This window comes from Lynx rufus, unplaced genomic scaffold (assembly GCF_022079265.1).
Source record: "Lynx rufus isolate CCGP_SWC_20201006 ecotype Redwood Valley unplaced genomic scaffold, mLynRuf1.p SCAF_8, whole genome shotgun sequence".
Classification (NCBI taxonomy): Eukaryota; Metazoa; Chordata; class Mammalia; order Carnivora; family Felidae; genus Lynx; species Lynx rufus.
The window spans coordinates 60,547,965-60,573,440 of record NW_025814896.1 but is presented as its reverse complement, the minus strand read 5'-3'; the positions used below and the strand labels follow the sequence as shown (position 1 = coordinate 60,573,440).

Sequence of the window (25,476 nt, the reverse complement as noted above, 5' to 3'; positions counted from 1 at the left end):
GAACGGTTATATACAGAATTGTACCAGATCCATACAACAGCTGCCAATCAGAATTGCTCAGAACTGCATGGTTGTTCTAATTTCTGTTTCCTTCTTTCTAACCCCTAATTGCTTGGCAACCTCACTCCTTGTCCCTGTATGCTATGCCAAATAAAAAATTATTTGGGATGATTACCTCAAGTTGTCTAAATTTATTTAGTTTCTCTCCACATCAGTGAGGATAACCAAGAATCAGCTTCATATTATCAGGTTCTCATAAATCTGAACTTACACATCAAGTTCCTGGTTCCATATACATGTATTGTGTATATTCCATATACATGTATCACTTTCAGTGATAATTACATATTCTAAGTTTGGATTGCATACTCTTCCAAGCTTTCACATATTTATTCATCAATCAGAACAGAATTACACAAATTACTAATCTAAGTCTTGCCTCTGAAACCAATTCTCATTAGTAACGGATACCTTAGAAAACAGCAATGTAGAGCAACACTCCCTCTTTGGCAAATCAAGTTTTCAAATAGCTTATAATCCTAATAGGCTATAGAGAAATATTTCTTGGCAATGCTTTCAAATTAAGGAAGTCATTTCATTCAACAAGTGTTTTCTACAGCACTCGATTCTGTGCAGTGTGTACTTGATACACAAAAGCTTCTTTCAGGAACACAGAATACATCTGGAGAGAGAAAACATGCACCCACAAGATAGTTCAAAGTGCAAGGCAGTCTGTGATTAACTAACAAAATGCAAAGCAGAGAGTACAATGCAAAGAGATGATAGGAAGGGAGCAAGTCATGGGGCTGCAGAAAGGCTGGGGAGGCTCAGGGAAGAGACCTGAAAATGGCCATAGGAAGGAATAGTATGATTTGGCTGGATTTGTGGAGGAAGTGGAGGTGTGAGTATGTGTGAGTGAGTGAGTGTGTGTGTGTGTGTGTGTGTGTGTGTGTGTGTGTGGCTCTGCTGCTGAAAAGGCCCGGTAGCTGGCATGAGTGAGGTGTGCTCAGAGGCTGGGATGGCACCAGTGTGGCTTGGAGCAGAATGTTGAAAGGAAAGGTCAGGTGGGATAACACGACATGGAACGAACACTCCTGGTAAACACTGCATGATTCAGGCAGGAAATTTCATTCCGCTTTAAAATTCTGTGCTCTTCTCCAATGGCGATCATGCATCAGCTTCTTCAGGTGACCAGAACTCTCCACTAGACTGTGGGGTTGTGACGACAAGAACTGTACCTCCCACTTCTCTTGTCTACTTTCTGATAACTCTGCCTATTTTCCTTGCACATCAGTGTACCTAGACAGTGATCTTCTGACAAATAAATGTTTGGCAACATCAGCGACACTGGGGAGGGGTACATTTATGATGTAAGCACCTTCAGCACTGGAATACTACCTTGAAGGTCATCTGAAATGTCTTATTCATCTCCAGCACCCTAATCTGTTGGGAATGCTGGAGGGGAACAGAACTGGAATTACTGGGTAGGAAGGAGTCTCTTTGGATGAGACCTAAGATGGACCAACCATGTGATCTCTTTCAGAAAAACCCAGAGGTTTTCTATTTCTTGCCTGGAAGGTTCACACTTTCCAAAACAGGAGATTATCCAAGTAAGAAAAGTTATTTTTTTGGAAGACATCAAATCATGGTGACTTTAGGGTCTTATGTGCAGTATAATGGTTTCTGTGTTGTACAGTTTCACAGGAAGTATTAATTTTGGCAGATACACAGGCAGAACATGAGTCCTCTTGAAAAGGGATTTGATCCTGGGACCAAGCCAAGGGCTGGCCAGGCTAACAAGAGAGAAAAATGCAAACCCAGATTTTTTTTTTTCTTAAAGGAAAAAAAATACTACCACCCACTGACTCCATTGCCTCTAGTTACTATTCAAACCTTAGAACTAAATTGAAATATTCATTTATCCGGGACTTTCTCCCAGTCAGACATTATTGGTTGAAGTCATAATTTATTGGGCTATGAGCACTTGATTATATAAACATTTCTCCATTTAACAGACCCAGCCATCCTTGTAATAGATTTTATAATTACCCCAGCTATATTGCCCCAGTGATGAAGCTGCAGTACAAACATAATTTGGAAGAACATATCTGGAAAGAAAAGGGTCTTACCATTGCATCTGCTTTATGCTTCATCCGTTTAGCTTCCTGCATAAAATAATCTGCACTGCGTGGCCTACAGGAAAGAATATGAAATGTCATTATTGTGTAAGTGCAAGATCTTTGGAAAACATTCTTCTCTTTTTGCTCAAACTTGAATCACAATTTTAAAAGTCTGTTTAATATGGAATCAAGCATTTTTGCATTCCCAAATTACTTCCTGTATGTAAAATATCACAATTATTTTTCTCTTAAATTAACTATTCAAAACACATTCAATATGTGCAGACAGTCTACATTGACAGTGGTTTTAACATGGTTCCCCAGTGTCTAATTTGTGAATCAGATTTCTTATTGCATGGTTAAGAAAACAAGTAAAAAATCTTATTTTACATGATATTTGTATAAAACAATCCCTTTTTAATTTAAAGATCATAAATACACCTCATAATACTTGCACAGATATGTTTGGGTGAGTATATTTATGTATTCTTATGAAGGTAAGTTGTCATTTATGTGCATAAATGGCACCTACAGTTGTATGTATCTATATCTAATTATTTTAAGGCCTCACAGTGAAACACGAAAAGAGGTAATACTGTATGATTATATTCCAGTTGTAATGAAGTTAATTGTAAAATGATGTCTACCTTGTAACAATGCAAACGTGGCATGTATTCTCTAGAGTTCTGATTAGCTAGCTGGTAAACATTAACAGCAGACATGTGCATTATTAAAGCAATAACCCTGGCCAGCACTAACTCTGCTGGGAGATGAAGGTAATTAATACAGAGACTGATCTGAGTGTGTGTAATGACCCCAAGTTACATGAAGCTACTTATCAGACAGTACCTTTAAATGCTTAGTCTGATAGATTTTTAAAAATCTACATACTCTAGGTGCCATCAGCATAAACTTTTTTATATTATGGGTCTTTATATAATCAATAAATTTGACTTGCTCATGAATATCCAATATAAGCCAGGACTCTCTGAATGAGAGTAAGACATAAGTAGTGATATTAATCATGGACTGACTCATCTATTGTTAAATGCTTATTCTGAACCCTCTTCTTTGAGATTCTAATGGGTCTTTTTCCTTACCGCATTATTAGGTGGTTAAAGCATCCTTTTATCCAAAGAGGTCAAAATGCTTAGAAAAACCATGCATACCGTGACAATGACATTGCAATCCCAAAGTTTTACCTTCATTTTAATGGTTTTAATCAATCAAACCATTATCATAATGAATAATAATAATTATTATTTTTTATAATAATTAGTCTCAAGTACAAATCACAGAGGCCAAAAAGGACTTTCGTTTGGTCTTTTATTCCCCTGTAAAATATTGTCATTCTTGTGATAATGTGCTGGGAATATTTAACATTTCCAACAAAGAAATGAGGAACAGAGCTGCAGAATTCCCTTAATGTGTACAATTAAGTTCCCTGTCTTTGGCTCATCAGCCCTCTATCATTCTTCTTGCCACTCAGGCCTGAAACCTTCTATTCATCTTGGTGGGTCTTTGTGGCAGGTGGGGTCTGAGGTTTCCTTCATAGGAAGGCCATGCTTCTCCTACTGGCTCTACTTTCTCCAGTCCATCTCCTAGAAGTTCACACTTTTTCCATTTGAATGGGTTTTCACCTTTACATGGTGGTTTTCCCTTCTTTGTCCACACACTGACCTTTGAATGCACACTGAATACTGGTCTTGGATTCCAGTTCTGGTAATTTACATTATTTTGTTGTTGCTATCTTTGTTTTTTTAATGAACTTTATTTTTCAGAGCAATTTTAGGTTCACAGCAAAACTGAATGGAAAGTATAGAGAATTTAGAGAGTTGTCATATACCTCCTGCCCCTCTCCCATCAGCCTCCCTTACCTACCTTAACAGGTCTGACCAGAGTCGTGGGACATTTGTTACAATCAATGCACCCACACTGACCTGTCATTATCACCCAAAGTGCATAGTTTACATTAGGGTTCATTCTTGGTTTTGTATATCCTGTGGGTTTTAACAAATGTATAATGACATTTATCCACCATTATCATAGTATCATAGAGAATCGTTGCACTGCCCTAAAAGTCCTCTGCATTATTGTTTGTCCTTTTGTGGAATGCCTCAGTGTAGAAGAGCAGACCCTACCTCTAGCTCAGACCCAGACCTGACACCTGAGCTTCAGATGAGTTCCCAGAGCCTATCCACTCAAGAGAGGAGTTCCGGGGTCTTTATCGATTTCTCTTCCCTCTTATCAGATGTTATGAGTGCATCCTAAACATCCTTCCTTTTCTCAGTGACCACATCCACTACCGAGGCCTAGGCTTTCATCACCTCTCTTGGCCTCTTATTTCACTCCCCTGTGATCTATCCTGAGCTTTAACCTTTAACCAGTGTTTGTAAAACATGGCTTTCGTTAAATCACCATACTACTTCCAGATCTAAAGTCAATCTCCAGATCCTCTGGGATCAAGTCTCAGTTCAGGCCCCCACTGATCTTGGTAACCCCACAACTGTAGCCATGGCGAGGGGTGGTCTCCTTGCTGTGTTGCTCACATGCTATCTCTGTCTTAGGGCTTCTCTACTCATCCTTTTCTTCTCACTTAGAATATTCTGCTCTCTGAGTGCACATTCACTGAGTGCCTTCTATGAGCCAAATGCTACCTCTCCCTCAAATTCTTGTACCATAAGACCTTCTTGGTAACTCTGGTCCATGCTCATCTGGGTCTTTCCTAGATACCACTTCTTACTTACACTACATGTCTAGGCATTTAATTACCTTTGGAGGGGTATGGCTACAGTTATTGCATGTGGGCAGCTCTGCAGCTGGTACATTTTCAGCAGGGACTGTGCTGGGACCTCTTTGATCTTCCCCACCCTATAGTCTTAGGCTTCTACATGGTAGAAGGTACATGAATCCTCTTTGAATAGCATTGAATTCATTTTGAGCTTAGAGGAGAGTGGTGGCTTCTGATGGGGTGCAGCATCGCAGCCAATGAGCCAGAGAACGTCTCCATGGCAACTTGAAATTCTCCACATCATTATCTGCTCCACACTCTAGTATATGAGTTTGGTCAATTTTTTCTTGCCCGGTTTTGTAGACCTTGTCACCAACAGATCATCATTTCAAATGCATTTCGTTTTCATGAAAGGATTCTCCTGGCAATAAGCTATGGCATCTTAGTTTTTACTAACCTTCAAAGTTGCCCTTAAGGATGGTGGGGCCTCCTGATTCCTAATATATGCTCCTTAATCAACATTGTTTTGATCTGAAGCATATGAATGTATTTTTAAATCTGATATGGAGGCTGGGTCACAAACTCTCACAATAGTGTACGCGGGTAAGTAACACATCTAATTTTCTGACTGTATCACGCAGCTGACACTAAGCTGAGATGCTGAAAAAAATGTACCGTCCAGAGGCCATTTACAAACACATTAGTCACAATTCTCATCCTCGCATATAATGGAGGGCTCACTACACTGAGTCACTGAAGATTGCCTGATGATTGGCTCATTTTCTCCTTTCAGGTGATTCCTAGTGCCACGTTCCTAGATTAGAACATTATAAAGGCAGTGGGGCTAATGGGACACCACTGGAGACTGTCCAGCAGGGCGGTGGATGCATGCTATGATGAAGGCATCACTCTGACAGCAATGTCCCAGTCAGGAGGAAAGTAAAACTGTCGCCATTGTGGCAGTTACAGACTACAACTTGGCCAAGGTACTACAATAAAATCTAATTATCTCAGTGTTCCAACAGATTTGTGATCTAATCTTTGGTGTTTTTTTTTGTTTTTGTTTTTGTTTTTTTTACATGAAAAGCCTAGAGTTTTCAGTTTTCATTTAGTAACAGCATTCTTCATATTGTTCTTTCAAAGTGATGGTAGCTTACGATGACACATGAACCAACCTAATAAAAGTTCAATTAAACATCATAAGTGTAACTAACTATGTATCTTGGGCTCTTCAGAAATGGGGCTTGCAAGTGATCTTTTTAAAAGCCAAGCCTTGGCCATGTGTATCTTTGTTGTAAGAGCTCTTTGCAACAAAAACAATCTGAACACTTGATCCAAATAGAATGTTTTTTTTTCTTTTCCTCACCCTTCCACTATCACCCCTATAAACATGCAACCTCAGTTCTGAGGCAGCAACAGGATTTGAGCTACCCTGATATTTCTTCTGGCAGAGGAGTATTAAAGCAACCTTGCTTTTTGTTCTGTTCTGTGGCTGAGATGGAGTTGAATGGTCTCCCATGGAGAGGCTGGCAGCCTTCTTTCTGTAATTCCTACCTCTGTGAAATGCACCCCCCACCCCCCTCAGCAGAGCCTCCTGTTTTGTGAAAACTGGCAGGGATGGGAGCTCAATGTGTTTGAACAAACAGGTTCCTTGGCACAGCAGAAATCTGGATAATTTCCTTAGGGAAGATGAAGTCCAAATGAGACAAATAGGCAACTGCATACCAAATGAATTCATCATCCGATATCCTGTCAGCTTGTCATCTGATAAGCCCCATGGGCGTTACTGTGTCCCCAGCTTTGAAGTACTTTCTTCACAAAGAAGGACATGTAAGAAGTTAAGTACAGGCATCCCCCTGCTTTCTGAAAGTTCACTTTTACGAAAGACCTAGATTAGAAATGTTTTTCACTAACCTGAAGAGGATTTTCACTATTCTGAAAAAAGCCTTAACTGTACTAATGTAGGTCTTTCTTTAAGTGAAGTAATGCCAAGCGAACTCTCAGAAAACTGGGGATACTCTTTGCTTTACACCATTCTGACTTACAAATGGTTTCATAGGAATGCTCTACTTTAGAGAGCAGGGGAGCCTGTAATTCTTTTTAATCTACTAAAGTGAACACTACTGATGAGGGCACTTGAGGGTCAGCGTCTCTGGTGTGCCAGTGTTGGCTTTATGAGTGCTTCTTGAAGGAAGCAGGTAGACTGAATTTAAGCAGCAAAGATTCAAATGCAGTTTTTGTTTCCATGAACTTGATGCTGGCTGGGACCCCAGAGTCTCTAGAACCTGGCTTCTCAGAAGCACAGGTGATCATGCATCGTGTCTTGTACACACCATAGGCTCTTGCACACGACTGTGTTCTCTCTCGGTCACACACAGAAAACAGTGTGCGTTTTCCAAGATGCACAGACTAAATGTGGCAGGTTTTTGTCATTCAATCAAAAGCAACTTTCTATTGAAATGGAAACTCATCAGCTTGATTGTTGTTCTTCTCTGGGTGTGACATTTAAAATAAAATAATTTTACAAAACCCTTAAAATGATCAGAGAATGAAGATTTTAGTCAGGGAGATCTGAAAGATCTTATCGCCTCTACGTCTCCATCCCAAGCCTAGTCTTTTTCTTTCTCTTTCACTCTTGGTTTCAGTTAAGAAAAAAATAAAAACTTGGCTGAGAGGGATCTCATAAAGGAGAAAATTCCATACAGAAGAACAGGAAGGCATACTACTGGCTTACCGGGAAAGGTGGGGAAGGGGAGCCCCTCAGGAAAGGAGCAATGGCCACAGCAAGCCCCCCGTGGGAGTGCCTCGCCTCGTTGTACCATCACCTACTCAAAGATTTTAGTTGATGTCCTTTGACTAAATCATGCCACAAGAGATCTGACCTTTTACATACTAGACTCTTCCCATCCTCTATAAAATTAAATCCTTTTAGCTAGGAGATTGCTGAGCATAATTACATCACAAATGCCAAATCCTTTCCCCTCCCGTGCCAGTCACATTTCACACGCCATGGCCTTCAGCATGCGTGGCTGAGGGAGTCTCTTCTCAATGTTGGGAGAGTTAAGTAGCTGGGCTCCAGTTACTGGTGCCACGGGGACAGATGGAATGTTTGGTGGTTTTGCTGAATGTGATGATCGTGACTGACTCTTCCTTGTGAAATATGGGCAGGAGACAGTACATGCTTCTGGGAGCAGCAGGCAGTTCTGGCACTAGGGATTCTCTGGCTTCCCAACACAGCAATATGGCTGGTGGGAAAGGAGACTTGATTTCCCAGCCAAGCGTTTCACCACTTAGCTTTGCTCAGGACTTCTGTACCGAGGCCTTCATGACACAGTTGTTCTCTCTCGATTTTCCAGGGCCAAGAACTCCCCTGTCACTAATTACGACACAAAGTAATTTACAGCTCGTGGCTTCACACTAATAAGATCAGTTTCTGGGCTTTGAGTTGAATCTAGTGCTGTCACTCATTGACATAAATTCTTACAGATTTTTTTTTTTTTAAACAAAAGTTTGGCAATCACACCGGTGTCACCTTAAAACCGGGGCTGTCAAGTAGTGGATGTCGAGTGTGGCTAAATGTCAGGGAGGAGGTGCCATCACATTGCCACCAGTCTGAGCCTGCAAATTACGCAGAACCAGCTGACCTGGATCACATTTAAAAAATAAGTGTTATTTTGTTCAGTTCCATCTGCATCCTGAAGACACAAACTGGTGCCTAGTTAATTGGTAAGTAACATAGGAAAAGGGGCTTAGGAACCCATGAATTTCAATTTACCTGCATGTAGATTCCTTATATTCATGGTGAAAAAACTGCAGGCATTACTCTCCTAGCGCTGTTATTCTAATTCAGCTGTGTTCATTCAACACTTGTTATTAATCGCCCACTGAATTCAGCTGTTGTCTGCATTGCATGTTTATTCAACCATTAACGAGTATTTATAATACAAAAGGATGAGTTTACTTTTTTTTTTCTAAAAGCTACATGATGCAGCTTTAAAAAGTAAATGACAGTAATGGCATCTGTTCCTTTTTGGATCACTATAACTGGATTTCCATCAACTCTAAATTGCTCCTGAGCTATTTCTCCAGGTCTTTCTTTTTTTTCTACTGGTAGCCTCTCTGGTTGTTTCACTGCTTGTTGACACCTTCAGTGGGGAAAAGTCAAGGAGAGTGACAGGGGCCAGGTCCTCGTCTGTTAGCAACCCTGCTGGTGGGGAAGCTGGTGAAGAACAGAGAGGAGCAGGAGGCTGAAGTTTTGTGGTCCCAAGGCACCTTCCCAGGGGAGCCACCCATGTGCCTCCCTCTCCCCTGAATTAATAACTGAGGATTCATGAATTGCATATCTTAGCTTCTGCCAATGTACCTGGCACTTAGTAAGTGCTCAGCACATACCAACTGGACGTGGGAGACATTTTATACAAGTTTAGGTGACTTCCTAGCGCAGCGATTTCTTAAGGGACAGTGATCTGTATTGTTTCAAGGAAAAGACAATGCCTAGTTTTGTTTTTCAAGCTTCAAGGGTCTTCCGGAGACTTTCTTAGTTCAGTGGTTGAGTGGCTGTTTGAGTTGCATGTTTATTTTACTGTTACAGATCTCAAATCAACTGGGACACATGGCAATTGGAACATGACATCTATCTCTCCGTATGACGGATACGTACAAGTGCCTTTTTATTCTATTATATCTATATCCATAAAAGAGAAACAGTTTTATTGTAGCTGTCAGCCAGAAAAATTATACATATTGCTAATGGGAGGAACGAATGATAACAGCTTCTTTGTTGACACAGATCGTGAAAAAATTATATTAGCAATAGTGCCGGCAGATTGAGAAACATTTCCTCTTGTAAACAGTCCAAGAAACTGCAGATCGAAGTACGGCCATTTAGTTGTTGCTATTTTTGACTTAGCTTTTTGGTCCATACATTGGATAATTCCTTATATTTAAATTTTCTATATGTATGTTTATTATGATTGCATTAATACACGTAATAATGGTATTACGTGTGTTTAAATACCATGCCCCTTAACATCAGCTGTTGGAAATGTTGGATGTTTTAAGCACCTTAGTGTCTAACGCACGTTGTGTTTAATCATGTTGTTAGATTATGACTTCTGAGTGCAAACTGCCACGTTGTCATCAGACACAATTTTAATCTCCCATTTTTACAAATGGTTAGAGTTCACGTGAACAAGTAAGACTACCAAACACTAATTATATATGCAGTTGACCAAGGGACTGTCCTCCCACTACATGTCCCTACCTCGGAGATTAATGGCCACCCTCTTCGATTAGGGCAGTGGAGAAGACAAGGAGAAGGGGAGGCGGTTAGGGCCAGGAGAGCATGCCTGGGGCCAAATCCTGCTGCAGCAGCCATGGGAAGGAGAGAAAAACACCTGTCCTCCTGGGCTACTCTTAAAACTTTCATAAATCCAATTATCTTGGAATGTGTTCAGTAAGTGGAACAAACAAAAAATGTGGATTTGGCTTTTAACTCCCCAATTCTGTGCCCTTAATTAGCTCACTGAAGTCCAAGAATAATTTGAGGACTCTAACGGCACATTCTCATTTCGCAGAGAAGTCTGTAGGGTTGAATAAGTAGAACTTGTCTGTACTCTGGGTGAAGCCAGGGCTGGAGGAGAGGATGGATGGAAGATGAGGATGCAATAGTCATCACTTCTGCAAGGATGGTCCCCCTTGGGTGATCTCAACTAACTGGGTCTTGGGAGAACTTTCTTTCAGGAGAGAGGTATCATGACTGTTGTTTTTCCTAATAAAGAAGCTGGGACTCGAAGACATTTGGCACCCCTAACTTTTCCAGTTTTAGGTGGGGTGAGGGGTTTGTAGTTTGTCTCCTCAGCCAGACTGTAAGCAGTTAGAGGACAGGATGTCTCAGTGCTGCATGCTGTCCCCACCCCCAGGATTTGATGGAGTGCCTCACACAGACCTGCACTGGGTGCTTGTTGAACAGTTAACGTTGAAAACAGGATTCAAGCCAAACTCTTGAAACCATATCTTCTGTCTTCCAGGCTTGTCCTTGACACATATTTTTCCCCCCAAGAGCCTAAACAGTTTTCAGTATCACTTTATCACTTCTCCTTTGTCATTTTCAGCATCTGAAGAACATTCCAGGATGTTACTTTTTATTCATCTTCTCTTGTTTCTCCTCCTTTTATGAATTGATGCTGGGAGTGGAAGTAATACTTGGGTTTCAGCACTAGGGCTGGGGGAAGGATGACAGGATATTTTTTTTCCTGTGTGAACTGTTTATGCTATTATAAAGAATGTAGCATTTTAGAGGAAACAAGCCAGGAGTGAACCACTATTATTCTTTGCCCATTCTAATTTACAAAAACAAAAATGCTTCTCTTTCTGGTAGCATACAACTGCCAACAACCCAAAATGAAGTTGCTTAGAGATGTAAGACCCATGACTGCCATTTGCCTTAGCTTCCTGACATCTTGGAGGCAACCCCAGGAGCTCTGGCTGTTCTAGCTGTTCAAAAATCTCCCCGGGACTCAGGGGTGCATTCAAAGGTAAGCTCCAGTTCTCTTTGAGAGGGCAACATTTCCCTGACCAAGTCATGAATATAACCCTTCTACCCACAGAGTTTCTGTTTTAACTTTGCCCCTCACTACATCGACAGAGTCCACACTCACATATCATCGAAGATAAGTTTCTGCCTCTTGCAGTCCCTGTGGCCGTTGGAACCTGGAGACCATGGCTCTGTTTGTGGCCGTGACTTGTGGAGAACGTTTTCGGAATTGTTGTGAGCGGCTTTCTAAACAAAAAACAACACACCAGTCTTTTCAGAAACTGGCCACCTGGCTGAAAGAACAACCCACTGTTTTGTGTTCTCTGTTAGAACTGATGATCCCTTTGTTTAAATACAGAAAAAGAAATACATGCATTCCAGTTCTCATGCTGAGTGAGGGCTTTCATGTGTGTTGTCAAATGTCATTCTTTTTTTTTTTTTTAATTTTTAACATTTATTTATTTTTGAGGGGAGGGGAGGAGCAGAGAGACAGAGATACAGAATCTGAAGCAGGCTCCAGGCTCTGAACTGTCAGTGCAGAGCCAGACGCAGGGCCTGAATTCAGGAACTGTAAGATCATGACCTGAGCCAAAGTCGGATGCTTAACTGACTGAGCCACCCAGGCATCCTTCAAATGTCATTCTTATAACAGTATCAAAAGGGAAGTTCTTGGGGAGCCTGGATGGTTCAGTTGGTTGAACTTCTGACTCTTGATTTCAGCTCAGGTCTTGATCTCAGGGTTGTGAGTTCAAGCCCCGTGTTGGGTTCTGTGCTAGGGATGGAGCTTACAAAAGGGAAGTTCTTAGTGGCCCACTCTCACAGATCCAGAAACTGTGGCTGGTTGAAGTTAAGTAACTTGCTCAAGCTCAAATAACTACTATGGGTGAGGTCTAGGGCTTAGGACTCAAGCCCCTTCTTTCCCCAGTTGGCCAGACCAGTGGTTCTCTAAGGTGACTCTGCATCAGAATCATCAGGGGGTTCCATCAACACACAGACAGCTGCTCCTCTGACCCCGAGTCTAATTTAGATGTGTGGAGTGGGGCCTGAGAACATCTCATTTCTAGCAAGTTCCAGGTGATGCTAATCCAGGAACCAAGGTTTCAGAACTGCTGAGCTATACCCTTGCAAAAGAGAAGTCATTCAGGTCACAAAATGGACTGATTCTCATTAGCTGTCTGTGAAGAGCATGAAAAGCCAAAGGGAATAACTAGAAATTATTTAAAATGTATTTTTAAAAGGAACACTATAGATTTGTGGAAAAATAAAAAAAAAATCATATTCCCTAGGGATTCCAATATTTATAGAACACCTATTTTGTGCTAGACCCACGGATAATAAAGCAACTGTCTTTGGTTATGAAATTCAAGTGGATTCTTCTGGAACAAACTACAGATACCCACAACACGAATGGATGAATGGAAGTAATGAAAATGTGTTGAGTGTGTACAAATGCTTCTTTAAATATGGACTGATTTTATGTGTAGAGCAAGCGTCTTTGTTGTCAGAGGACCTAGGACTCTGCATTTCCCTTGTGGCACTCATGACAGTAATTATAGATGTGTATAATCTCCACAGCTAGACTGTGAACTTCACACAGGCACGGACTGAATCTGTTAGATCACCACTGGATCTCCGTTGCTTGACACAGTGCCTGGCACAAAGTACTTGCTCAATAAACGTCTGTTTGGTAAAAGTCTGTAATTATTTTACAATTCTCTAGACATGGTTGCTTTTATGTTAGGATCTAGATAAGTTTGTGTTTTAATTTGAAATGGTTTATTTTTATTCCAGGTTTTTCTAGTAGGGTCTTCTCAGATTCTTTGAGCCTAGAATTGAAGATAATTGCTCCCAAATAAGGGTGTGTAAGTGGGTTAATTTCCTGATGTTACAAGATTTTGGCTCTTGACAGACCTACTACCAACTTTTTTACCTCTTTAATTCATGAGATAGAACATTAAATACTGCCTCCCCCACCTTTTTTCGAACAGCCCTATTCTCATGTCTCATCTCTCTCCCTGCCTCACAAAGCCCCACTGGTTTTCATAGCATGGTGACCTGAGAGAATTCGGGGAAGAGTTTGGAGTTAAATAATGTGCCCCAGAGGATGCATGATCCAGGGCTACCAGCTGTTAAGTGGAGTAGCAGAAAAGAGGAACTAACATGTAGTGTTAGTTGCATAGGTATCTGTATGTGTCTGGTTCTTCAGATAGTACTGGCTCATTTAAATCTTTCTGCCACCATTTCGCAAATGAAACTGGCTCAGAGAGATGATGCAACTGGCCCCAAATCACATTTTGACTAAGATACGAAGTTAGACAGACTTGGACCCAAGTCCCCACCGTTCTCCAGGGGAGTGCAGGCAGCTGGAATCACCCTTGAGAAGGTCACTGGAAAAGGGGTGGGGGAGGGGTCCCATACTGCAGCCACTTTACCAGTTACCAAGGGTGGAGTGGGAGTCCCACAGTTTTGGCCTGGGGTTTCAGTCCCAGATTTCACTCTGTCCTGGGGTAAGGAATCTTTCCAAATAAAAAGGTTGGTTGGTTTCAAACTCCCAATTTACATTGTCCTGGGGTAGTATTACTATGGGGCTGTTTCTTTTTAGAGTGGGAAATGAAATCCTGCAAAGAGGTTTCTTAAGCAAAAGAGGCTTCAAATGCCTCCTCTGGTTTCTTCTTCTGTAGTTCTCTGTGGGAAGGGGTAAAGGGGTGTGCTCATTCACCAGGCCTTCCCAGAGCAGCATTTAGGAATTCTTGAGGGACCTCAAGCATGTGTTTAGACTGTGCTGGGCTAAAGACAGATGAGTATAGGGGTGTGCTCAATTTCATTTTTATTTTTATTGGGAGAGGAAGAGAATGAACATACTGTGAGGTCTCCGGCATGGGACTGCAGCTGGTTCTCAGCCTTATGCTTTTTGTTGGAGGAGGCGGAAGTGAACAAACCGTTGCCATTTGATCTGCTGGAAGAAGTTAAGTCCTCGCTGGAGTATTTGTGTTTAGATGCATCAGACAGGGGCGAGATGGGTGACCGGAGCATTTTTTCATTTTTATTTATTGGTATTGCCAAGCTGAAAAAGGAAATCACAGTAATGGAATGTCACACAGTCAGCACAGGGAAAGGTAAATGTTTTATATATGACCCAAACCTCTCATTTAAAACCTGCTGGTAGGAAGGCGTTTATTGGGAATTATTATACCAGGAAACAATTTTATGGCATTAGGACCATAACGGACAATAAGTAAATTTTACTCATTGTTTCTTTATTTGTCTTATCAGGATGAATAATAATTCTGGTGCTAAATGACTAAGAATAATAAGATTTTCATTTTCTGAGTATTTCATCCAAGGATCTCAAAATACACAACAAACAACTTACTGTTTTCCTGACAAGCCTAAGCAGCAAGTAATGGGAAAGGCAATCAAATGATGTACAAGCGGTCTACTTCTAAAAGGACTTTTGCTAACACCTGAGCTTATACTAATTATTATATGGAGAATAACAGAATCACAGAATAATCTGCAAAGCATATGAGGCCAACTTTTAATTGTTAGGCTTCTGGGATAAGCAGGCATTGATTCAAATAAACACAGAATAGAAAATTGTTATTAAAAATTACATTCTCTGATTCCTAGCTCCTTATTTTATCTTCAGAACTAATTGTTTATACCAGAGGAAGACAAATACATATAATTTCACTTACATGTAGAATCTAAAAAAACAAAACAAATGAACAAACAAAAAACTGAAACAGACTCATAAATACAGAGAACAAACTGGTGGTTGTTGGACAGGTGGGAGGTGTGGGTAAAATAGGTGAAGGGGATTAGGAGGTACAGACTTTCAATTATAAAATAAATGAGTTGCGGGGATAAAAAGTCAGTAACACTGTTAATAGCTTTGTATGGTGACAGATGGTGACCACACTTATCATGATGAGCATTCATTAATGTTGAATCACTATGTTATATAGCTAAAACTAACATAACACTGTATGTCAACTATAATTCAATTAAAACAAAAAATAAAAAAAAAGAATGAAACTATTGTCTATGTCTGAATAGAACTCCCCCCCCCCCCCCCCAATTAACCATCAGAAAAGGGAGTCACTTGTGTTTGAATCTTTGCAATGTATGTTATATTGATAGGGCTCTCTCCATTACTTTGCCCTGAAGAAAAAACAAACAAAAAACAAAAAACTGAGGAAAGATACAATAACCTGAAATAAACTCAAACATTGTTAATTTGGGATGCTCACAGAAGTCACTTGACAAAGCCAGTTTAAAAAAAAAAAAAAGGTAAATCCATTTAACAAAGACTTAGTCACTATTCCTGCAGTCATTACTTCTTAATTGCATGTGTTGGCTATCACTGCAAACAAGCCATTAAAGTCACTTCAAAAAGCAATTTCCTTAGTTGGTGGTCACAGTGTAGAAATTACAAACACAGGCCTCTAGAACAGATAATAAAGCCAAGGTTCTTAATGTTAAAGTAACGAGGTTCTTAGTGTTATGCAAATAGATCTGTGTAGGGGTAGAATTTCTGGTGATAGCTTTCTAGTACAAAAAATACCATGCATCTAACAAGGCAGAAGTGAGAAGATGTGTTCTGGAAAACTCCCTCGGGCAAGTCAAAAGTGGCTCAGTTGATGATGACAAAGACACTGATGCTGAAGATAGATGTGACCAGTCTATATATAATTGTGTCTTGACATGTGAGTGAAGAAAGTCATGTTTATAAATTTCTATTATTTTTCATATTATGTGATTTTAAATGCTCATAGAAAACTAAATTATTACATTAAGTGTTGTCACGGACATAGGATTATTTCTTCATCATTATAAGTTTACATATTCAAGCTGACCAAAAAAGCTTTCTTTGGATATCCTTTTTGGGATAGGTGATCACCTTACTCCAGAGGTACATTGACCACCTTTCCTAGAAAGAACTCAAAGCACTTTTATATGCAAGTGTCATTATGTATCATAAATAAAACTATCAGAGCCAGCAGGCTCTGCCAGGCAAAGGCTCTAGAGCAAGAGTTCCTGGGGTTTGTGAACTTGGATGGAAAAAGTTACATCTTCATTTTCATTAACTTCTCACTGAAACTGAACATTTCCAGAGTAGTGGTTTAGCAGGAGTATTATTAGCAATGCCTGTGATTGTGTCATCAGGAGAAATCACAGACATTTTTGTGTCATGTTCCAGTTGTTGCAGACAACTTGAAATATTGTTTATATTCATCGCTACTTAGATATCATGGCAGTTACTAGATCTGCTAGAAAGATTTTCAGTGCATTAAGAAAGAAGCATGTATAGAACCATATCACACATTTAAGACATTTTGGAACCACACGTCCCCCATTTGCATTTTCTCAGTATTTTGGGATACCACCCGCTAGGCACAGAGCACTGTGGACTAGGCCAGCTCGCGTCTGCACGCTCCCTCTTGCTCAGACCTTCAAGAGTCCTCGCCTTCCTTCCCAAGGTGACTCTGACACTGCAGTGGGCCGGTGATCGTGTGCCCTCGCTCTCCAATTTCCTCTCCGAGTTTTAGTACTGCTCTACATCTTCTCCTAACCTTTCAGTTTACATTTTTATGTGTTGTGCTGAAACATTAATCTCCCCTTAAAAATTCCATGTACACAGTCAGGGAGAGTGAGGAGTGTCTTAGCAGAGGAAAAGTGGTTTCTGAGCTGTGGTATTTCTAAATGGAAAGAGCTTCTATGACTGATGATAAGCTACTCACTTCTAATAAATATCAGGGACCTTGCCTTGCTAGAAAGCCATTTGTCATGGAGGGGATTTGGTGCAAAGTGGGTCCATCTGGAACCCCTTTAAAGAAGTGACTGGGTGCTGTTTAACCTTGGAGACACAGATCCTGTCTAATGCCACAGTTTTAGTCTATATCCAAGAGACTCCACCAAAGTTTATATTTCGTTGTCCCTCTGTATAATAAGCTTACTGTTCTTACAGGTTTAGTGGCTATTAAAATCATGGTTTGAAAATTTAGTTACTGAGTTTTCAGAGGGAAAGTGTGTCTTTGAGAGTACAGAACTGAGTGTTAACTAGTAACCGGTCTTTTGTTACAGAGAAGTACTGACTCTGTACATGGGGCTGTGACATGAGCACACATTCAGGTATAATTATTAGCCTTAGTTTAAATCAGGAGAATCAAGTCTAAAGACCCAGACCAGAGCAGTCATTGAACAATCGGACTCTCCTCCAATATGATACATGACTTTCAGACCCAGAGATCCTTCTGGCTCACTGTAACTCCAGTGGAACATGCATACCTGTTGATGTTCATGTTGCAGTGGTTTGCGGATAAAGTATTATTGGCAGAGGCAGTCAGTCGTGAAGAGCTCTCTTTCTCTCCCTGGGCCTTCTTGACCTCCCTGTAGTCATCTTCGTTGTCACACTGCATGGGAATAAGCAAAAACCAATCAGCTTTGGATTTCAAGGGATCATAATAGATCCCATCACAACCTTCCACACAGCGAGGGCTCCCGGGAGGCCAGCTTACTCGGCTTCTCTGGAAGAGTATCCCAAGCAGCAGTATGGTTACAATGTTCTTGCCTCTGTTCTAGGTTCCCAGTCAGTTCCTCCACCAACAAGGATGAAACCTGTCAGTTTTACTGTTGACAGTTTATTGACAGGAAGAGCGTGACACCATGGTCAACATTAGGGAGGGAACAATGTGAATGATGAAAATTGGTCTACCATCAACACATCTGAATCAGCTCTCCAAAAAAGACCTGTTCTTTTTTTTATTTTTATTTTTTAAATATTTTTTTAATGTTTCTTTATTTTTGAGAGAGAGACAGAGCATGAGTGGGGGAGGAGCAGAGAGAGAGGGAGACACAGAATCCGAAGCAGGCTCCAGGCTCTGAGCTGTCAACACAGAGCCCGACGCGGGGCTCGAACCCACCAACTGTGAGATCATGACCTGAGCCGAAGTCGAATGCTTAACCGACTGAGTCACCCAGGTGCCCCAAAAAAGACCTGTTCTGAATTGACACTGCACCTTCAGTGTCTCTCATTTTGGCATTTCTTGGTATCTGAATAAAGTATGACAACCGTGTCCTGGGCTTAATGCCATAATGGCTTTTATGAATTTCAAGCAAAGGTTGTTACCTCTTGGTGTCTTAATTCTAGTGAACAATTACTATCCATGACATCTTACAATCCTTAATGTACCCTTTTAGAAAATAGTATTTTGATTGAATTCTTGTTTCCACAATCGTGTTTATATGTGTATTAGGGTGCAATGGCAAATGCACTCAACAAAGCTCCACTGCTGGTGAGAAAGTAGAAACACAGTTAACAGTATATTTAGGGCTCTCAGCAGTGTTTTCCAGGAGATAAGCACTGGCTTCCAAGATAGAAAGACTCTGACCTCTTTCTAGCTGGGATTGTCACACAGCCTCTGTCACAGGATCCCAGATGCTCACACTGAAACTGTACCCAGGGAAGGCCCAAACAAAAGCTCTGAATCTCCATTTCTGCTCCAGGGTTCCAGCAGGGCTGGACTCTGCACCTTTGGTAGTTGGGTCTGTAGTGTCCCAGTACTGGGGTCTTAATACCCCAAATGCTTAGGGAAGATTGCTATGAAAATGTTCTTTCACTTCTCTGTATCTGTATTTAATGATGATTCATTAGATTTTATGAGGAGAGATGGGTGTCAGGCTTAGTGTAAATGAAATTTCATAAGTTAAGAATTTTTAAAAAGGCCATGAGTAATAAAATTACTTAAATATAGAATATTATAGAATTTGTATGTCTTTCTGCATATCTCTATGTATGCTTATACAGCTATATGTATTTTCAATATATGTTTATCAATTTCTAGATGTGTACATTTCTTTTTTTTTTTTAACGTTTATTTATTTTTGAGACAGAGAGAGATAAAGCATGAACGGGGGAGGGTCAGAGAGAGGGAGACACAGAATCTGAAACAGGCTCCAGGCTCTGAGCTGTCAGCACAGAGCCCAACGCGGGGCTCGAACTCATGGACCGCGAGATCATGACCCGAGCCGAAGTCAGCCGCTTAACTGACTGAGCTACCCAGGCGCCCCATCTAGATGTGTACATTTCTTATATAACTATGTTTCTCTCTCTCTCTCTCTCTCTCTCTCTCTTTCCATCAGTCTATCCATTTACCCATTAATCCAACATGTAATGGGAGGGTGGAGTATCTAGAGGGAAACAGGAGGGAAGAGGGGTAGGGAAGTAGCGAGCTAACTCATATTATATGAATTATATGGCCTGAATTATCTGACGATTACATCACTGAATTATATGGTCTGAACCTTATACCACCTCTGCAAAGATATCACTACTTCACAAACGAAGAAAGTAGAAGTACTGAGAAGGTAAGGTCACCTGATTATTTTTACCCAGAAGGCTGGTGCCAACTACATCAAAAAGACAACAAAAGCAAAAATAAACAAGTAGGACTATATCAAACTGTGATAAAGCTTCTGCACAGCATAGAAAACCATCAACAAAACAAAAAGGCAACCTACAGAATGGGAGAAGATATTTGTAAATATATATCTGATAAGGAGTTAATATCTAAAACATATAAAGAACTTACACAACTTGATTGCTAAAACGCAACCCAATTAAACAATGGGCAGAGAATCTGAACATTTTTCCAAAGAAGCCATACAGATGGCCAACAAAGAAATGAAAAGATCCTCAATATCACTAATCATCAGGCAAATGCAAATCAAAACCACAGTAAGATCACTTCATACCTGTCAGAATGGCTAAAATAAAAAACTCAAGTGTTGGCAAGGATGTAGAGAAAAGGGAATCCTCCTGTACTGTAGGTGGGAATGCACATTGGTACAGCCACTGTGGAAAACAGTATGGAGTTTCCTCAAAAAATTAAAACTAGAACTACCATATGATCCAGTAATTCCACCTTGCGTATTTATCTGAAGAAAAGGAAAAATACTAACTCAGAAAGATATTATTCAACCCCATGTTCACTGCAGTATTATTCACAACAGCCAAGACGTGAAAACAACATAAATGTCTATCAATTGATGAATGGATAAAGAAGATGTGGGGTGTGTGTGGGTGTGTGTGTATCTATATCTATATGTAACTATATGTACAATGGAATATTATTTAGTCATAAAAAATGAAATCTTGCCATTTGTAACAATGTGGATGGAACTTGAGGGCATTTTACTAAGTGAGATAAGTCAGACAGAAAAAAAGATAAATACCATATGATCTCACTTAAATGTAGAATCAAAAAAAAAAAAAAAAACAACAACCCCAAACTAAAAACAGCCTGAGTTTATATATAGAGAATACATAGGTAGTTGCCTGAGGTGGAGGGTAAGAGGTGGGAAAATGGGAGAAGGAGGTCAAAATGTAAAAATTTCCAGTTATAAAATGAATAAGTCAGGGAGATATAATCTACAGCACAGTGACTATAGTTAACAAGAACATTCTCATAAAAAAAAATTGTAGCTATGCATAGTGATGGATATTAACTGGACTTCTTGGGATAATCATTTTGCAATATTTAGAAAAACTGCATTGTTGCATTATACACCTGAAACTAATATAATGTTATGTCAAGTATACCTCCAAAAATAAAACTGAAAAAAAAAGCAAGAAAAGAGTAATGTGATAAAGTATCAAAGTAGAAAACATTTCCCTGGGTGTCAAAGTCTCTCTCTTGACCTATCATGGTGGTGTTTATTTATCATTTCATCTTGTGTTCCTTGAGGCATGGGGATCTGAGGGGGTGCAGGCCAACTGAAGTGTCTGGGGCCGGTCCTACAACTGTATGCATGTGCGTGGCCCAACAGTAGAGGTTCCCCCCTGCCTGCCAGTTATATAGGGATGGGGATGTCCAGTTAGGCATTTCCCCTTTCCACAGTCCAATGCCAAACCCAAGGTGAACCTGCAACCACTAGGAGATTGTAGTTCTCCCCCGAGACCATTCAGGCCCTGGATTAGAGTTGGGTGAGATGCCTATCTTGACCCTGACTATCACTGCACCTGTGCCTTGGCCTCTGGGGACTTGGGGGTGCAGCACAGGTCCTGGAAGGAGATGAGGACTGGACATGCTTCACCATGTTGCCAGAAGTATTTCAGTATGGGAGTGATGATGAAAACTTTCCCTGTATGCAGTTTTGCTAACTTTGGAATGCAAAGGGGCCAAAGGGCTGGGCAGAACCTGTCCTGTGGAAATAGGCAGGAGGTGGGGACCACATGTGAGTCACAGCTCCATGGGCCCCCAGTCATGCTCTACTGTTCCACTGCACTTCACTTAACAACACAAATTCAGAGATAAAATGAATTTCAAGATGACAACTGCAAGAATTAAATGTATAGAGCCCTTCCGGGCAGGGGCCCTATGGGGAAACTACTACACAAACCTCAGACTAATTTTTTATTTGAAGACCCTGGAGCCAGACAGCCTGGGTTCATTCCTAGCTCTTCCCCTTATCACCTACGTGAACCTAGGGCAAGATGCTTTAGGCTTTCTGAGCTTCAGTTTCCTCATCTATAAAATGGGCATGACAAAAATATTTGGCTTATAAAGTTGCAAGGACTAAATAATATGTACAAAGTGCTTAGAATAGCATCTCTTGTGGGGACATATGTACATTAGATATTGTTAGTGATTTTGTCCTAAATTTGGAACCATCCATGATATTGCAATCTTTGGTTTGTTACCCATGTTGTTTTTCGCTGTGGCTCAAGTTACTTTTGAAGGTAACAGTAACAGGAGGAGATAAAACTCCTCAAAATTGGTCCTAATTTAATTTGTGATTACGTTATTCCTGCCCTCAAAAGTCTGCAAACACTACTGAATATCTGGGTCTGCTTCCAGATGTGTATCCAGCTCTCCCTGCACTCGAGCCACCTTTCTTACTCCATGCCTTCCTTGTTCGTCCTGTTTCCCTTTTTTGGTGCCACATCATCCTCTCTGATTACTCAGTGTTCCTCCTCTTCAGGGACCTGTTCCCAGGCCGTTTCCCCCCCAGAGTTCTCCTTGGTCAAGGCTACTGGGAGCAGCTGCTGCTGGTTCTGAAACTAATGTTCCTCTCACTGGGCACATCCACCCACAGCCTGGTGTCTGGCACTTCTGTTTCATGTTTCACCCCAGTCACAGCATTAAATTCTATGAAGCTATTTGGCTTCATAGTCCATGATTGATCAATGCCACTCTATCACTTCCAGCAAAGGGTGGGATTCACCATGTGTTCAGCTTTTCTACTGGCCCAGCATCGAGCTTGCCTCTGCACATGCTTGATAAAGATTTTCTGTATGCCCACTTCACCATGCAGTGGGACAGGGCTTAATTATAATGATAAAATGGGGATATTAATGGTGTTTCCCTCATCAAGTGGTTCTAAGGATGTAACTGAGTTAATCTGTGTCAAGTACATAAGTATGTGGCATATACAAAGTACTATAGGAAAGTTTGTTGAGTAGGACACACATAAAACTGTTGCCTGTACATTGCGGGCCAGCAGCCCATGTGGGCTTTAACACCTCCCCACAACTCACAACACAAGGGAAAGCCCTCCCTGCCTGCCATGCCCTCAGCCCCAGGCCTACCTTGCGTTTCCTCTTGGATTTTGGCAAAGCCTTTTCGGCAGGAGTGTCAGATGGATGGCTGGGCTGTGCACTCTCAGCGTCCTTGGCTGCAGGAGCATTCAAGACCCCCGGCTCCTGGGGCAGGTGTTCTGGGATCCTGGACAGGAGGGTCAGGTCAATTTTGACCCAGAGAGACCTGACCTCATCACTGTCCTTCAAGGGGGAGAGAAGTTCATTCCGGCCGAAAGGGACCAGTGTGTAGAACTGCTCCTCCAGCTCCTTGGCAATGTCACTGGTGGTCCTGGCGTTGATGGAGCCTACGGGGGCCCGGGGGCCCCCACCGCTGCTGATGCTGTTGGCAGCCTCCTTTAGTCTCTGCTCACTCCCCGAGGCGGCGGCTGCGGCGGCCACGGCCTGTGCTTTGGACAGAGGGTATTCCTCCTGCTCCGATTCCAGGTCTGAGTCCGAGGAGGAGGACGAAGATGACGACTCTGTCTCTATGAACTCCTTGGATTTGGGGACGATGCGGCTCAGCCCCCGCGTGCGGCGCTTCTCGCAGGTCACGGAGGAGCGCAGCTCCTTGCGGTGGCTCGTTCTGCTGTTGCCGCAGGGCCTGGTTTTGGTGGGCTCCGGGGGGATCACCACGCTTGCCCCCAGCGCATCGGCGGCTGCTGGCTCCTCGGGCCGGTGGCAGTTGGCACCGTCGCCGGCAGAGGTCCTCTCCGTGCGCCTGGTGGGCTTCTTGCCCACAGACCTCCGCGCAGGCGCCGGTGCGCTCTCGGCGGGTGTGCCGGGTACAGCGGGCGGCTGGGCAGCTGTGGTCACGGCCACGGCCACGGCCGCAGGTGGAGACTTCTGCTTCACTCCTTTGCTCCCCGGGGCCTTGTTCGCTGTCCTTGGCCTCTGCTCCTCCTTGCAGGTGCTCTTGAGGTCCTTCTCTCTCAGGCTGGTTTGGCAACCGTCGGGAAGTTTCCCACAGTCCTGCACTTCGTCTTTGGCCGGGGTGTAGTATTGATTGCTCTCTGGCCCGTGGCTTTCATTTTGGATCAGGATAGGCGGCTTGTGGGGATTAACTTTGTTCAGCCATTTATCCAGCTGCCACTTGTTAGAGGACGCTGGTTCGGCCTAAAAGCAGAAAACCGGCAATAAACAGAACATCTTTTATTAGACTTACTTAAAACGGGCTTGGCTGTTTTTAATCTTCACTTACCCCCTAGGTGTGTGCGCAGAAAAACAACGGGCTGTGAGCAGAAGGAAAACGGAAGCAGTTGGTGTGTGTAGTGAAGCTGCATCAGCACACAGGATGGGGGGGTGGGGGCCCTTTTCTGTCCCACTGAGTATGTCAGTGCAGTAGTATGAAGAGTATTTGGAAAAAATAAGGAGAGAGCCCCGTGCTTAATGAGAACCCATTTCCAGCACTTTTGAGTGTTACACAATGTGTATTTCTTATAATTATACACACATACCTAGACTTGAGATTTCAAGGAAAGTTAACTGGGGAATAGTTTGGGGGCCCTGAGTATTAAAGCACTCATTTTTTGTTAAGACTAAAAAATTTAGAGGAAATTAAAAGAGGGGGCTAGGGGTGCCTGGATTGCTCAGTCGGTTAAGCGTCCAACTTCAGCTCAGGTAATGATCTCACGGTTTGTGGATTTGAGCCCACATCAGGCTCTGTGCTGACAGCTCAGAGCCTGGAGCCTGCTTCAGATTCTGTGCCTCCCTCCTTTTCTGCCCCTCCCCCATTCATGCTCTATTTCTCTCACTCTCAAAAATAAACATTTAAAAAAATTAAAAAAAAAAAGAGGGGGCTAAGTGGAACCTATAATCCCAAGCAATTAACATATGATTTACGTGGTGAAGGCAAGTAGGGCACAGTTATTTAACAGTAGAAGCTATAACTTTGGGGAGATGGCTTGTTTAGTGGTAGAGAGCTCCTGATTCAAAGGGAACTCTGTGTGCCCCATATGCTTTGGCAGCTGGACTTGGTTAGTCCATCTTCAGCTTGCTTCTGTCCCACTTCGCTGGAAGTGTTTCAGACACAGAAGTGATGGTGGAAGCTTCTCCTGCACACAGTTTTGCTAACTTAGAGCAAATCACAGACATTATAGATTTTAAACTTTGCCACATGGATTGGTTCCAGGGAGTCAATGAATGCTCTGAAACAGAATATGAAATGCTGTGTGGATACATTTTTCTGAGAGAGGTCTACAGTTTTCATTCAAGTCTCTAGGTATCTATGGCTCATGAAAAGGTTATGGCTTATAAAAAGGGAATAAATGCTGTTGATTTCTAATAAAAGTCCAATATCCAGTATCTATGATTATTAATAGAAAATAGGTGTATTGGTAAGTGTAAAGCTTTAGCCAGAGTGTTTTCAATTTGTGAAAAGTGAAATGGGGAAAATATTTTCACTATTTAAGGTGATGTATTTTTCCTTCCCTGTGGCCTCCCATGCTCTGAATTTGTGGCATCCATTGTTTCAGGAGACCAGTTTCTAGCCCAGACTAAAAGAAGACAT

At 41.8% G+C, this 25,476-nt stretch overlaps 1 protein-coding gene across 3 annotated transcripts in view; it reads right to left on the bottom strand.

Moving 5' to 3' along the window:
- AFF3 (ALF transcription elongation factor 3) overlaps positions 1 to 25,476 on the bottom strand; it is a 576,751-nt gene that overhangs the window by 21,507 nt on the left and 529,768 nt on the right. For all 3 annotated transcript variants that reach the window (XM_047069771.1, XM_047069769.1, XM_047069770.1), the window contains 5 exons: positions 22,980 to 24,083; positions 17,678 to 17,802; positions 14,249 to 14,450; positions 11,511 to 11,632; positions 2,130 to 2,193 (listed from right to left, as the gene is read on the bottom strand). In XM_047069771.1, coding sequence (XP_046925727.1) covers positions 2,130 to 2,193; positions 11,511 to 11,632; positions 14,249 to 14,450; positions 17,678 to 17,802; positions 22,980 to 24,083 — 1,617 coding nt within the window. The remainder of the gene's footprint in view (positions 1 to 2,129; positions 2,194 to 11,510; positions 11,633 to 14,248; positions 14,451 to 17,677; positions 17,803 to 22,979; positions 24,084 to 25,476) is intronic.